This window comes from Miscanthus floridulus, chromosome 8 (genome assembly GCF_019320115.1).
Source record: "Miscanthus floridulus cultivar M001 chromosome 8, ASM1932011v1, whole genome shotgun sequence".
Taxonomy (NCBI): Eukaryota; Viridiplantae; Streptophyta; class Magnoliopsida; order Poales; family Poaceae; genus Miscanthus; species Miscanthus floridulus.
Genome location: NC_089587.1, coordinates 10,224,219 through 10,238,857, shown reverse-complemented (window position 1 = coordinate 10,238,857; position 14,639 = coordinate 10,224,219). Strand labels below are relative to the sequence as shown.

At 47.0% G+C, this 14,639-nt stretch overlaps 2 protein-coding genes across 3 annotated transcripts; one reads left to right on the top strand and one right to left on the bottom strand.

Moving 5' to 3' along the window:
* The first annotated feature begins 2,302 nt into the window (after nt 1-2,302).
* Nucleotides 2,303-6,906, top strand: LOC136471086 (U-box domain-containing protein 52-like). Of its 2 annotated transcripts, none has more exons than XM_066468818.1 (9): nt 2,303-2,633; nt 2,851-2,972; nt 3,225-3,346; nt 3,487-3,657; nt 4,042-4,312; nt 4,470-4,556; nt 4,724-5,266; nt 5,546-6,316; nt 6,391-6,906. In XM_066468818.1, exons 1-9 carry the CDS (start codon nt 2,378-2,380, stop codon nt 6,466-6,468), a joined length of 2,421 nt encoding a protein of 806 aa, XP_066324915.1. In that variant the 5' UTR covers nt 2,303-2,377; the 3' UTR covers nt 6,469-6,906. The 2 variants fall into 2 exon arrangements, with proteins under 2 accessions (XP_066324915.1, XP_066324914.1); XM_066468817.1 differs by having other exon boundaries at nt 4,003-4,312.
* Nucleotides 6,907-8,369: 1,463 nt separating this feature from the next.
* Nucleotides 8,370-14,007, bottom strand: LOC136475684 (VIN3-like protein 2). The gene is made up of 4 exons (XM_066473272.1): nt 13,807-14,007; nt 11,440-12,166; nt 10,229-10,536; nt 8,370-10,149 (listed from the first exon to the last, which is right to left on the bottom strand). The coding sequence occupies exons 1-4, from the start codon at nt 13,823-13,825 to the stop codon at nt 8,912-8,914; spliced, it is 2,292 nt and encodes a 763-aa protein (XP_066329369.1). The 5' UTR covers nt 13,826-14,007; the 3' UTR covers nt 8,370-8,911.
* Nucleotides 14,008-14,639: the final 632 nt, after the last annotated feature.

The following is a 14,639-nucleotide window of genomic DNA, read 5'->3' as shown; positions in this document are numbered from 1 at the left end:
TCTGTGAGACGCGCAAAATCTACATGATACCGGAGTAGGCGAGTACTTTATCGACACATTTTTAAGTATTATTATTTTCTTTTCCCGTTGCTTTTGTATTTTTATTTTTACCAGCGCAAACTCATTATCGTGTATCAATATTAGGGATACCCAAAGTAAGGAAGTTAGCGCCCACACTAACTTCCTCGGATGGCTCGAGACGTATTAAAAGGTCTCGCCCGACCCCACGGCCGCGGGCTCTATCTCGCCCGACCCCTTGGGTCCGGGCTCCGTCTCGTCCGACCCCAAAGGACGCGGTTTCTGTCTCGCCTAAGGTCGCGGGCTCCATCTCGCCCGACCTCGAGGACGCGGGTTCCGTCTTGTCCGACGGGGACCCATACCACTGCCAACCACTCCATGTCCAAGCGTATGGGTCTGGGTCCAAACTCTGACGCCAGGGAAGAGGCTGACACGCCTCGATGTAACATGTGGCCATGATGGGCCATACATGTGGATTCACATCAAGAACAGTGTCGGACGTGCCGGTGCTGTTCTGCCTAATCCTCGTACGGACACTGACAGGCGTGTCAGTTCACCACGACGTCCGCCGAGACGGAGTGAAACGCCATGACCGTCAGATGACGCCCGCGCATGGCGCCAGTGACGAACAGAGCCACGACATGGAGCCGTTCCTGTTGATATCTATAGGATCAGCGGGACACGTAAAAGGAGAAGGACCCGGCAACCCTAAAAACCTTCTTCTCTCTCTTGTTTTTCTCCTTTTCCTCCTCTGTAACCCGTGCTTTCCCTTCGCCTATAAAAGGGAAAGCAGGGCGCCCCATAAAACGGAAGATCAGGACACAAGAGCACGACACGAGCACACGACTGAGCAGCAAGCGAGCTCTCAGCACCTGTTCACTCCTTCCACCAGAGACTTGAGATCCTCTCCCTCTCTCGCCTGTTTGTAACCCCTACTGCAAACCAAAGGCCGGTAACACGAGCAGCAGTGAACTGGACGTAGGGATGTTCCGCCCGAACAAGTATAAACCCTTGTGTCCTCCGAGCACACCATCCGAGCCAGACGCGCAAATACAAATTTACTCGTCGGTGGTCCGAAAACATCGACACTCAGACACACGATGGGTCGTGCGTTCGCATCCCGTCGAAGAGGAAGAAGAGCCACCTGGCACCAGGGGTCACGGTTCAAGGAGAGAATTCACTCACCGACGGGTGTACAAGAGGGTTTGAGTTGGTGGTCGCAACATGGTGGTGATGGTGGCCGAGATGACGTGGGCACCGCCCGCAAGGGCGGTGGGAGATGGCGGTTTGTGCAGGGCTGGCGATGGGGGCATCATGCTGGAGTAGTCGGCAGGAGCCCTGTGGTTAGGGTAGGGCGGCATGGGAGGTTGGTGGGGCAGCGATCGTGTGTGAGGAGTTGACCGTGGATGCTAGAAGCCCAGTGGAGGGGGCGGCGAATGAGGGGTGCATGAGGTCTGAGGCAGTGTGCACAAGCAAGAGCAGGGCGGGGGCAATGCCGGCAAGGAGGAATAAGGATCACACGGTTCCAAACCACATTTGCTAGTACTATGCCTATCAAAAACTTGAATCAACCGGTGCCGGACCCATGGACCGGCAACCTTGGGTGCCCCACTCGGGTTCCAGCACCTGCCCATATTAAGGTATTCAACACATTGTGCGCTTTGCTAGAAACTTAAAAACACGCAACTTCATCAGACCGCCTAGAGCCTCATCCAGGCTCCATTCGAGCGTTAGGTCAACTAATCAAATAGTATGACATGGATGGACGAGTTGCTGAAATTGGACGAGTTGCTGAAATTCAATAAGGACCCGTGTTTATGTAGGTTCTGGATCTTCTTAAAAAAAATGTAGGTCTATTCGTTTGAACTTATCAGCTAGAATCTATAATATTTTTCTCTCATAATAAAACAGCTTCGGTCGGTTTATCAGCCAACTTTAATACCAACCGAACATACCCGTAGGTTCTGGATGAATATGAGAGTGGCGTGAGGGCAGTTTGTAATAAAGTGAAGAAAAAAAAGTGGGATAGAAGAATCTCCATGTTTTTTAACATTATATGGTACGAAGATATATAATAGTTATAAATAATATGTATGACGAAATTTGCTAAAGAACAATAAAACTATTATTATTTCTGGCCTTTTGCAAGCTTTGGGCTTGGGCTCTCCGCCTCCCCCCTTTTCAAGGGGAAACATAGTGGCATGCAGCAGCAGCGGGTTCCCCGCCAAACTGGCGGGCGTCCTCAATTTCCGCACCCTTCTCTCTTATCCCTCGCCACCGCCACCACCAGGCCTTTGATTGACGCCATCGACGCCATGCCCTCGTCCTCCACCTCCGCCACGACCAGCACCGCCCGGAGATGTCGTACACGTTCAACACGCAGCCCATCGTGGCACCGGCTAAGAAGAAGGACACCCGCAATGACGCCGCCGACGCTGCCGTGAAGCACTGCAACCCGCTCTCGTCGAGTGAGCACGGGAGGGCGGCCGTCGCCGTCGACGGCGACAGGGGCAGCCAGTACGCGCTCAAGTGGGCCGCCGACAACATCCTCTCCCGCTCCCGGCCTTTCTTCCTCATCCACGTCCGCCGCAAGCCCACCTTCCTCCAGGGCCCCGGTACGTAATTAGCAGGAAGGAGAAAGATCCGGTTATTGATTAATTAGCAGGAAGGTGAAATCCTCAGAGCGATACAAACGTGATTTGATTATTTGAGGGGGTGGTTTGTCCCTAATTTTCTCAAACGACCAACTGTTCAGAAATGCAATCTTGTTTCGATTCATCATCAGTCAGATGTGTTGCTGAATGTCTGAATTTCTGATTTCCATGTGTGCAGGTGGTAAGCAGTTCGCCATATCACACGTACAGGATGACATTCCGGCCGATTTTGATGCTCAGATGGATCTTCAGGCTAAAGATCTGATGATCCCCTTCCAGTGTTTCTGCAGCAGGAGAGGGGTATGCGCCCTCACCACCTTACCTTTCCTTGTAATGAAACACAATGTTCAGTTATTTTTTCTGCATCTGAATTTTGGAGAGAAAAAAAAAGGCAATGCAGATGTTGATTAACCACTTGTTTAAATGATATTCACAAGGATCGTTGCTTTATATATGACACTATAAGTGCCCCTTTCTTTGATCTCTTCTGCATAAACATAACGATTTGGTACCATAATAACCTTTTTGTCTGACTTACTTTAATATCTACAGTTGCAATGCAGGGAAATTGTCCTGGATGGAACAGATGTGTCGAAAGCGATTGTTGATTTTGTTGTGAGCAACAAGGTCGATAAGTTAGTACTGGGGTCAGCATCCAGGAATGCATTTACAAGGTAGGGTGTAAAATCCTAAACAAATCGTACACACAATTCTATTTCTCAAACGATTCCATTGGTATCAATCATGCTTGGAACAAAATTCTCCAACTTCAATGAGCGAGTGTGTCATGCATGTTTCCCCTTACTTTTTCCAGAACAATATGGAAACTGGATGTGCCAACATCTGTCACAAAATCTGCACCGACCTTCTGTTCAGTGTATGTGATAGCAAAAGGAAAGATTTCTTCTTTCAGGCCTGCCACTTATGCAAATGACACAGGCAAAGAAGATTTGAAATCTGATCTGCCTGGACACAATCTTTCAAGGTGAGTTTACTTTTTTCTTTCCATCTGCAAAAATGATCATCTTTGTCAGCTGTAGGCAAGCTACTCTTGTTGCAAATTTTCAACCGTACATGAAAACAGTGAGTTTTCTCACAACCACGTCGAAATTGTCTTCTGGTCAATATTTGCACTACCACATCTATCCGCAATTTGTTTAGATTTGCGCTGATAAATTATTTGAACTATTTGTCCTCTTCAATGCTTTTTTTGAAGAAAATTTGTCCTCTTCAATTCCATCATTCCATGACTCTTCTGTGTTTTTTTGTTTTTTGTTTTTGTACATGCTGCTAGTTTCTGTTTCTTTCACAACATTTGAACTCTGTTCAGGCCTATACCAGTACGTGCTCTGATGCCCATTTATGCCAGTTCTGATGAATCAACAGAAGATGGAAGCTTCATGTCATCAGATCAACAACGGCATAGCGACTCTTCATCTGTACAAACAGCATCTTCATGCCCAAGTGGATTCCTAAACGACGTTGATCAGCAATATAGACATCCATTGCTTTCTCTGAATACGGACAATGAACAAGCATCTCATGCTCCACGTAGACAATTCCTGGGATTTGATGACTCAAGCCTCAAGGATAGCACTCTAAATCCTGGATACAATGTCTACAGTCCACTGTCGCCAACGGCAAGTGAAGAATGCACTGAATCAAATTACCACCATCTAACACTATGCTCTCAACACTTCCACATGCTATCTGTTGTTTTGAAGATCCATTCATTTGCAAAAATGTTATTGCGACGTATACACACGGGCTTACCAACAGCATATATATGATCTGCAGGAAGATGATGAAGCTGAACTAAGCCTCTTCAGAATCGAACGGAAGGAAAAGAATGGCGATATGCTTCCATGGAATAATTACACAGAGGTATTATTGGTACCTTGTGCTTGCTGATGATTATTACTTACACTGTAAAATGATTGTGGTTACAATTCCGAATCTGAACTAAATCTGAAGCAATCATTTTGGCCACAGTTTGTTGCCTATTTGGGCCTGATTGTGTGACTGAAAATTCATGTGAAAGTTTTGAACAGGAACACAAGGAGATGGCCAGAAACCCAGAAAGCTCTTCCATCCCCCCATCTCACAGAAACAAACCGGAGGCAGAAGCAGAAGCATGTTCTCAGTCAGCAATTGGACCAAAGCATAAACTCCTGACCCTCGACCCTCCACCTCACGACGCTCGTGGAGAAAGGATTACAGAGGAGTTGAAAGATCATGATTTGCAGGATGTCATTCACCCGATCTTGAGACGCTGGCCACCGATTAGCTCGCCTAGAGATGACAACAGGACTGGGTCTACTCCGGAAGAGACTCGCAAGCTTGACCTCAAGCTTAAAGCCTTGCCAAGGCCAATTGAGACTAAAAGGATGCTAGAGTGCCTGCCTACTAGGCTGGAGTGCAGAATATTTACCGCAGACGATATCACGAACGCGACTAATCATTTCGCCGACGAGCTGAAGATTGGAGAAGGAGGCTATGGACCAGTCTACAAGGCCACACTTGACAACACTCTTGTGGCAATCAAGATCCTCTATTCTAATATAACTCAGGGACTCAAGCAGTTTCAACAGGAGGTATATAAGTAATATATATGCTCACAGCTGATTTTGTCTGACGAAAGCATATCCTGTTTGCTGCTAGCATTCCTAATTTCCAAAGTCCAAACTATATGTGACCTTTGTGTAATTTTGTTTGACGAAAGCATATTAATGATGTCTCTAACTCTCTATATTCTTGCTATTCGAAGCCATTGTTTAATAGGAACGATAGATATTACAAGCCTGTTGCATACGCGATTGGTTTCGCATTTATGAATGAAGAGTTATGATGAATAATCTTTCATCATTCGTCAGGTTGAGCTGCTGAACAACATTCGTCACCTGAACATGGTGCACCTTGTCGGGGCGTGCCCGGAGTACGGGTGCCTGGTGTACGAGTACATGCCGAACGGCAGCCTGGAGGACCGCCTGTTCTGCCACTCCGGCACGCCGCCTCTGCCATGGCAGCTGCGGTTCAGGATCGCCGTTGAGATCGCGAGCGGCCTGCTGTACCTGCACAAGATGAAGCCCGAGGCGTTCGTGCACCGCGACCTCAAGCCGGGCAACATCCTGCTGGACGGCAACTTCGTGACCAAGATCGGCGACGTCGGGCTGGCGCGCATCATCCCGCGGTCCATGGACGGCGCCGTGGCGACGACGCAGTACCGGGAGACGGCGGCGGCCGGCACCTTCTGCTACATCGACCCGGAGTACCAGAAGACGGGGCTGGTGTGCACCAAGTCCGACGTGTACGCGCTGGGCGTCATCTTCCTGCAGATGGTCACCGCCAGGGAGGCCATGGGGCTGGCGTACACCGTCTCCGACGCGCTGGAGGAAGGCACGTTCGCCGACCTCCTGGACGGCAAAGTCACCGGCTGGCCCGTGCAGGAGGCGCAGGCCTTCGCCGAGCTCGCGCTCAAGTGCTGCGAGATGCGGCGCAGGGACCGGCCGGACCTGGAGACCGTCGTCATGCCCGAGCTCATTCGGCTGCACCGGCTCGTCTCGCCGTCGGAATATCCTTCTTCTTCTTCTTCCTCACTTCCTCCTTCCATGGATCAAGCTCATCACCGTTCAGCAAGTGACAAGGTGACTTCTCCAACTGATCTCGAGATCGATCATGCTATCACCTAGTCTAGGCATAAAGTTTGTGATAACTGCAGGATTTGCGTTTGGACAATGACCTGGTTGACATTCTGAGTGACGGGAGTTTGAAGGGAGGAGCATCGTTTGCAATATAAACATGACGAGGACCAGAAGTAGGTCTAACTGTCTATAAATCTGCTGTTGTTCTATAAATCTTCTGTAAACATATACCGCCTTAGAGCATCTTCAAGAGCTTTTCTAAATCCCGCTCTCTAAATCATTATTTTGAAAGCCATTTGCATAAAAACCGTTTTCTATATCTCATGCACACTCTAGAGAGCCATTCTCATCTTCTATTTTTTGCTAGCGAAAAATCCAGAATAAAAGATGGCTATATTTGGATGACCATTTAGAAAAGTTGTTGGAGGTTGGTTTTTCACCAAAATCTCTATTTCTAGCAATTAGGAAGTATATGGAGAGTATCTTGGAGATGCTCTTAGCCTGGAAATATTTTGGTGACCAAGTATGCATGTTTGGCCATTATATTCTGGAAATGTAATGTGTGACGCTGGGATTAACCATCGACCTGTAAATCAAGAACAAGTTTGTTTTTTGTGGAATCAGGAGAGGAGGGGTTGCCCCCTGCTACTGTCTCTCCTGTTTGTCTGTTCAGGAATCGAGTGCAGCATCTTTTGTTGGTGGGTAGTTCGATGGAAGATATTTTTAGTAAGGAGTTAGTACCTGACAAAATATGATGGTAAATCAAGCTTCCCATGCAGAAGAAAAATGTGTATTTGGTGTGCTTTCTTCGTGAAAGGGACATGTCATGTCCCTCCTAAACTAGGACTACGTGTCAGTGAACACAGTGTGGTTCCAAACAATATGCTAGAAACAACGTACACAGCCAAAAACTAGTGACAGAGCCTGCCTAACACACCGATGTCTTTTCTTTTTTCTTTTTCCAAATGGAGAGTGGTGCTTAGCTGATTCCAGTAGTTGGGCAGCAAACCGTGGGTGCTCAAACATTTCCCGTTGGCGGCCCTGCTGGCATGAACGCCGTTAGCCCGTTAGGGAGAGTGAAAGAGGCACGTCGGCGGTGACACCGAGGGGAGGGAGATCGCCATATTGTTCTGGTACGTTTTGCCGTCTTGTAGCCACCGTCGTCTCTCTCGACCAATTGATGAAGCAAAGGTGGAATCACCATCACCTCTCGTCCTCTCTCCTACGGAGTACTTGAATTCAGAATCAGAACCATCTTCGTACGTTCTCGCACCGTGCTAGCTAGCTCCTCCGATCCTCTCTCTCTCTCTCTCTCTCTCTCTCTCTCCGCCGTGAATAACATGCTCGTCAACACGGCCGCTGCCTGCCTGCTGCGTCTAGACCCGGCGGCGGCAAAGCTCGCCGAGTGCCAGAGGCGGCTGCCGCTGCCGCGCCTGGCTCATCGTCCTGCAGGGCGAGGACGACCGTACCAGCGCGTCCAATGGCTTCCGAACACGCTGCATGAAGGTAGCCCACCAACACGGCCAACCTGATCAAACCCATCGGAGTCGTCGATGTGCACTTTATTCCTATCTCTGTTCATATACTTCTTGTAGTAAGACGAAATCTCTGTTCATATACTTCTTGTAGTAAGACTACAAAATCGGCTAACTGCATCTGTTGCATGCAATGCCTGAAAGTACAAAGAACCTTGTTTGATTTGAGATTTTGAATGGTGCATGACAACATGAATAATAATAATTAAGGTATCATAATCACAACAAGAAAAACTTCATCTAAGTGACATCTGTAAACGCCATTTCTTTTCCCAGCCTTCGTTGAGCCGAAAAGCGAAAAAGGAGGATTCAATACCGGCCCCAGGATCCCACCCGTCGGCCATGAGCACCATAGTCCCATAGACAGCCGCAAGCACTCATTCAATCATGAATGCCAAGCTACATTGGGCATGTACAGTGGCAGACCACTGGAATGGGATTCAAACAGGTGCAACACAGAACCGGAGGCCCTCAAACAGAACACCAGCGAACCAACAAATGCAGCAGTAGATAGAGAAGCATGAGTCATCAACATAACATTAATTAAGGCAGACGTTCTGCACCTTAAACATCATCCCTCCCATTCCCAACAAGTCAGCAAGAAAACGCAAATCCCCCGAAGATACAGCACAACCATTTTACTAACAAGACATGGTTAGCTCGAATTCGTCAACGTCCATACGAAGACTGCTTCATCCCACAGACACAGGTGCAGTCCTGATCCAGTTTAACAATCATCCTTCTTCAGAGCAGCTACACGCCACAAAATTCATGATGCCCCAAGCTGACCAAACAGTGCAGCCTATTGATGTTCTAAGAACTAAAATGACGGTACAGATGATAGCACTGTAACCTATTATGGAGCAAATGTAAAATACGGAAAAGGAAAAAGAAGTTGCCCGATAACATAACCTACTGTCATTGCGAAGGAAAGTTTCAATGAAGATGTGTAAGTCAAATGCTTCAGTGAAATTTCCAATGAAGAATCAATGCAATGATCTGCAACGAAAGAATGGGACCGAATATGCTCCCTACAAAGCAAATGGTAAGAGCTTGCAGTTCCTTAATGCCACAGGTCCATGCAGAAACCGGAAGGCATGGAAGGCCGCTTTTTGGTATATATCCTCTCCGAGAAGCTGTCGACGAGCTGGCCAGAAAGACTGACAGGGTCCTCAATAAGAGTATCCACATAGACAATAACTATCTTTCTCTCTTGCGGGGTGGCATGCAAGCTAAACCATGTAAGAAACTTCACCCTGAAGTTTGTCTCAATATAGCCCTCACACTCCAGCCACCTGACCACCTTTACACAGTACTCATAGGACACTTCAGAGGAATTATCCTTGTGGCCAAGGTCCTCCATTTTACCAGATGTTCTTTTGTTTGACGAATTGCCCGGTTCCCTTTCAGGCTTTGAAGAGCCATTTTGAACAACGTTGTCACAAGGTTTGGGTTTGAAGCCCCTTCCACCGTTCTCCTTGCTGTTTTCCACACCTCTTGTTGCAATGGGTGGCACAGAACCAGCATATCGAGGTCCAACAATCATCAACTCATTTCCAGCCAGTACATTAGATGTATCCTGTGATCTAGGAACTACAGCTCTTTGATTGTGTTCTAGTGAGTTTGACTCCCTGAGAAGCACTGTTTGAACACAAGCATTGGGTTCCTCATCCAAGGCTGAGGCTGAGAGCCCAGGAGCTTCTTCCAGCTCAGTGACTTCTGTTACCCTATCTGCAGCCATCTGTATATTTTGCAAGTCATCGATGCGTTCACTGGGGCGATGAGACGCTTTATCTGAATCTAGGATCTCAGGATTTTCACAGTACTCAAAATCACTTTCAGGGGACTTGTTTAGATCAGCATAAACAGCAATATTATTGTTTGAGTCGACACCCTCTGAGGAAGGATCAGACTGGCCATCACTGTTTGCCTTTGGGCTCTCACTATTGTGTCCTAGTCCAGTACCACCTGGCATTGAACCCCTTGGATCATCCTTTTGACAGATTGTCTTCATTCTAATTTCCCATGACCCCAACTCGATTGAATTCTTGAAAGCAATAACCTTAAAGATATAGCTTGTAGCCGGTGCAAGCCCAGTGACAGGTAATTTTTTCGATGGCGCAAGTATTATGCCACTCGGATTTGACAGGTACGATTCAGTAACAGCCACTCGGTGCCAGATATTAAATGAAGTTGCCTCTTGGGCAAGCATAGGACAGTGAACCAAATCCAAAAATACCACGACAGATGTTGGGGTTATAGCTTCAAACTTTACAAAGTTTGGTGGTATCATAGATGGTCCTGAAAATGGAAACATGGATCAATTAGTCAAATTCCATTTGTATATGTGAATATCAAAAATAAAGGGTACAAAACATACGCTGAATTCTTGAACTAGCAGGAGATACATCCGAGAACAATGATTCCATAGCATCTATTGCTTGAGCACAAAGTTTCTGAACTTCAGCACCAACAGTAAGTCGACTAACAATTCCACGGCTCATATTTGGAGCTCCAGATATAGGACCGACCTCAGCCTCCAGTTTCTTCAATGCTGTATCAACAATCTCATGCAATACCAAGTACTTCTCTGTGGAGATGAGGATCTTATGACTGAGATAAATCCGGTGACACAATACATCCAATCGCCGAGCATCTTTTGCTGTCACCAGCTGTTTCTTCCAGGACCTGAGAAATGAGAAAGGAAATTTAATAGTCACGTGCTCAGCATGTTAACAATACCAAAATGGCTCTGCCGATTAACAATTCATGCATTCCAATCAATAGAACAGAGCACTTGATGTAGTATCAATCTGAAACCAATTTGAAGAACTACGCTTCTTCATTTCTCCTCTTGTGAGGTAATTCAAATGAACTGACTAACCTAACAGATAATTGTCCATGCTACGTTCATATTTACATGTACATCCTACCTTGTCAACTCAAATGCTCAAATTTTATCACACTATAAACTCATCCATTCCATACCTTGAAACTAGAGCTAAGATACCTCAAGAAGATACAAAAACTAGAAAATTAAATAGGGTTCAGGACCTGTTTTCATAGTCTGCTATCTAAAATACTCGCAGCATAAAACTGCCTGTCCCGACTCCCGACAAACAAATCTTACTCCAGAGGGAAACTGGATGAATCAATCATACAACCAGGTAGAATAGAGTATACACAGCAATAGCTCATTGCATAAAGTTAAAGCATGACAGGTTGAAATATCTAAAACTTGTTTCTCTACCTGTGAGCATTCTTTCCTTTGATTAAATGATGACAGTACAAGGATCAATCCCTAAGAGCAGAACAGCAGAGCTAAAAGAAAGTGATATATAATAAGTTTTGATCTTTTTCACCAGGTAAGGTACATTACGTGTAGTATTTGAAAGATAAATATGATGAAAAATATCAAAGTTAAACCTCACGACTATCAAACTAATATTTTTCAATTGTTTACATCTATCAGTGCAAGATATACTGGAAGCTCAGACTAAGATATGGAGGCAATAAGACTGGAAGCACAGGAACAAAAAAGAATCAAATTGCATAAAAACTGTATGACAAAAAGATGCTACAGAACAGTACCCAAGCAAATCATTCTGTTTCCAACAGCGAGTGCAATAATAGCTACCATCAAGTTTTTTGCATTGTCCACTCTGCAGAATACCAGTTCTTTCATCCTTTAGAGCACATTCAAGATGACATGAAAAACCACAGGTATCCTTTTGTAAGTGTTGGTCTGAACTACACGACAACCAGAGGCTTGGGTCCTTGTTATCATCATAATTGAAACAAATGCAGCATGAACAGCGTCTGCAAAATTTGTCCCTGAGAATAGCCCTGCAAGCTACATTTTGGCAGAAGCGTGGATTATTAGGTGGCCCAGTTACATCAGATGCTGCAGAGTTGTTTGTGATAATCGGTAATCGTGATGGATTGTCACTCTTTCTCGGTCGTTTGGCAGGGGACTGATGGTTAGTTGTATTGGGCTCAGGAATTGACTCTTTCTCTTTCTCTTTCTCTTTCTCTTTCCCTTTCTCTTTCTCTTTCTCTTTCTCTTGTACATGTTCCACAGGACCAGATGATTTTCCAGACACCACCCTGAAGAGATAATCTAGCATTCTCTGTTTGGATAAACCAGTATATTTCCTCTCCCTTCCAAGATCAGAACAAAGAATCTCTACAATTTCCCGACGGGTCCATGCTACAAGCCTGTCAGGAGCACTTTCTGGGCTCTTTGATAAATCACGAACGAGTTCTCGCTTTTCATCCACACTCATCAATCGACATTTAGCAGGATCAATCACTGTTCCTGGAGTAATAAATAACACAACATATTACCATCCATTCAATATATACAAAATAGAATTCAAGTTTTTGCAGCATTATAATCTTAGATACATCACCAATATGCTTAAAAATATAGCAGAAGCATGTTTGAAAGAAACTTTGTAGTCATAACACATAATAACAAATCATCAAAGTTGAAGCCCAGAATAGAAACTTTAAATTTATTAGATCCCATAAAGCATCCAAGGAATACTGGTTGCAAAGATTGTAGGATAGTCATTCCAACATAATCCTAGAAACAGATAAACAAACAAGAAATAGTGTTGGAACAGAATCATGTGTAATCAAGCTAGTATTAGGATAGGAACCTTCTATTTACATAGCCTCTACCTATAAACAGCAAAAATGGAAGGCAAGAAATGCACTCTGCTAAGAACTTAAACCCTCTGTAAACCTGCATAACAAATAGAATCAACACACGGCTTCCTCCGTCAACCTAAAGCGGTCACAACAAGAAGGCAAAAAAAGAAGACATGCGAATAAAAATCCTACACGGCCAGGCCAACGCGATCAGGATCACCCAATGGGCATCCAAATGCACGAACTGCAACAGTAGCCCCCAGCATATATTATTAGCTAGTAGTATTTGGAACCATCTACCTGCCTAGCGTCAACCTATAGACGGCATCAATGGAAGGCAAGAAACACACTCTGCTAAGAAACTTAAACCCTCTGTAAACCTGTATAACAGATGAAATCAACACACAGCTGCCTCCATCAACCTAAAGCGGCCATACCACCAGGCACACAAAGCAGCGCACCCAATGGGCATCCAAATCCACAAACTGCAACAGTAGCTCCTAGCATATATTACTAGCTAGTATTAGGAACATTCTACTTGCATAGCCTCTACCTATAGACAGCAACAACGGAAGGCAAGAAACACACTCTGTTTCTGCTAAGAAACTTAAACCCTCTGTAAATCTGTATAACAAACGAAATCAGCACACAACCGCCTCCATCAACCTAAAAAGTGGGCACACCACCAAGGAAAACAAAGCGGCGCATCCGAATAAACATCCCACACGGCCAGGTCAACGAGATTGGAATCACACAACGGGCATCCAAGTCCACGAACCGCAACAGTAGCCCCCAAATGAGGCGGCAGCCGTGGACACGTACATCCCCGGACAACGACGTAAAGGCACCGAATCCCCCGGCCGCCCCCGCCGCACTCGCCACGGGCGAAACGGCCGCAATGCGCGTAGGCGTAGCCACCGCCGCATGCACGCGAATCTAACGTTACCGGAGCCGGCGCCGGCGGCGCCGAGCCCGTCCTCCCCATGCGGCGGCGACTAGACCAACCCCGCCAGCAATTCAAGCGCTGGAACCGCCAGGCCCCGCGCATGCACGATAAATCTCGGATTCGCGGCGACGAGCGCCTCGTGCGCCGCGCGAGGGACGAAGGACAGCCCGCTGCCGCCACCCCCGCGCGCGCGAGAGAGAGCGCCATGGAACCTCGACGCCGGGACGCGAACGGAGAATCCCGCTCCGCATGGCCCAATCAGCCCCGGCCGCGCGGATCGAGCCGCGCGGCGACCGCGGCGCGGAGAAGTACGGGGAAAAGGAAAACCGTGGAGGGAGGGGACGAGGAGCGCTGACCTCCGCGTGGGGGATCCATGGCCGAATTGCTCGCCCGCCCGCCCGCCGGAGAGGCCGAGAGGAGGAGGAGGAAGGGTCGGAGGTGGGGAGAGATCTCTCTCCTCTCCTCCCTCGTCTGTTCCCTCTCCTCTCCTCACTCGCGTGGACTCCTCTCTCCTCCAGCTGGAGTGCTGGCTGGCTGCTGCACGACGCACGCGAGGTTAACGCCCAGCCTTCAGCCTTGGGACTCGGCACGCGGATCAACGACGCGATGATGCCGCTTTTGCGGTGGGAACCCCCGAGTTCCTGCGTATTCCGGAGTTGCCCCGCTCCGCCTTCGTTGAACGGGCAACGAGCCGCTTTGGTTTCGGATGCGGTTGGCTTGGACGTTGTTACGGTCAAATTGATTAGGCAGAGAGCGCGCGGTTTTCGCCGAGTGGTAGGAGTACGTCTCCTGCTCTCGTTAGCCTCGACGATGACTAGAGATGAGAGGTTGTTGGGCAACTTTTAAACCGGCGAGGCTAAAGTAGAGGTATCCATGATGTCTCCGTGCCGTATTGGTGATGTAACAGTGACAACACACATGTTAGTGTAGTATTAGTGAGAACGAGAGTTCACGTACATGTGTGGCATGTGTTGGGCATACCGTGCGGATGCAGTTGTGTTAGGCCAAGTTGTGTGATTGTGAGGTTTAGATATATCTGAAATGGATTAACTCGATAGTACGACTAATGTCACGGCAATTGAGCTCAATGGTAATGTCATGGCAATTGAGATACTTTTATCGATTAGTGTCAGAGGACATAGGAAATTTGTATCAGCGTATCTTCTTTCTCCTCATTTTCTTCTTTGTC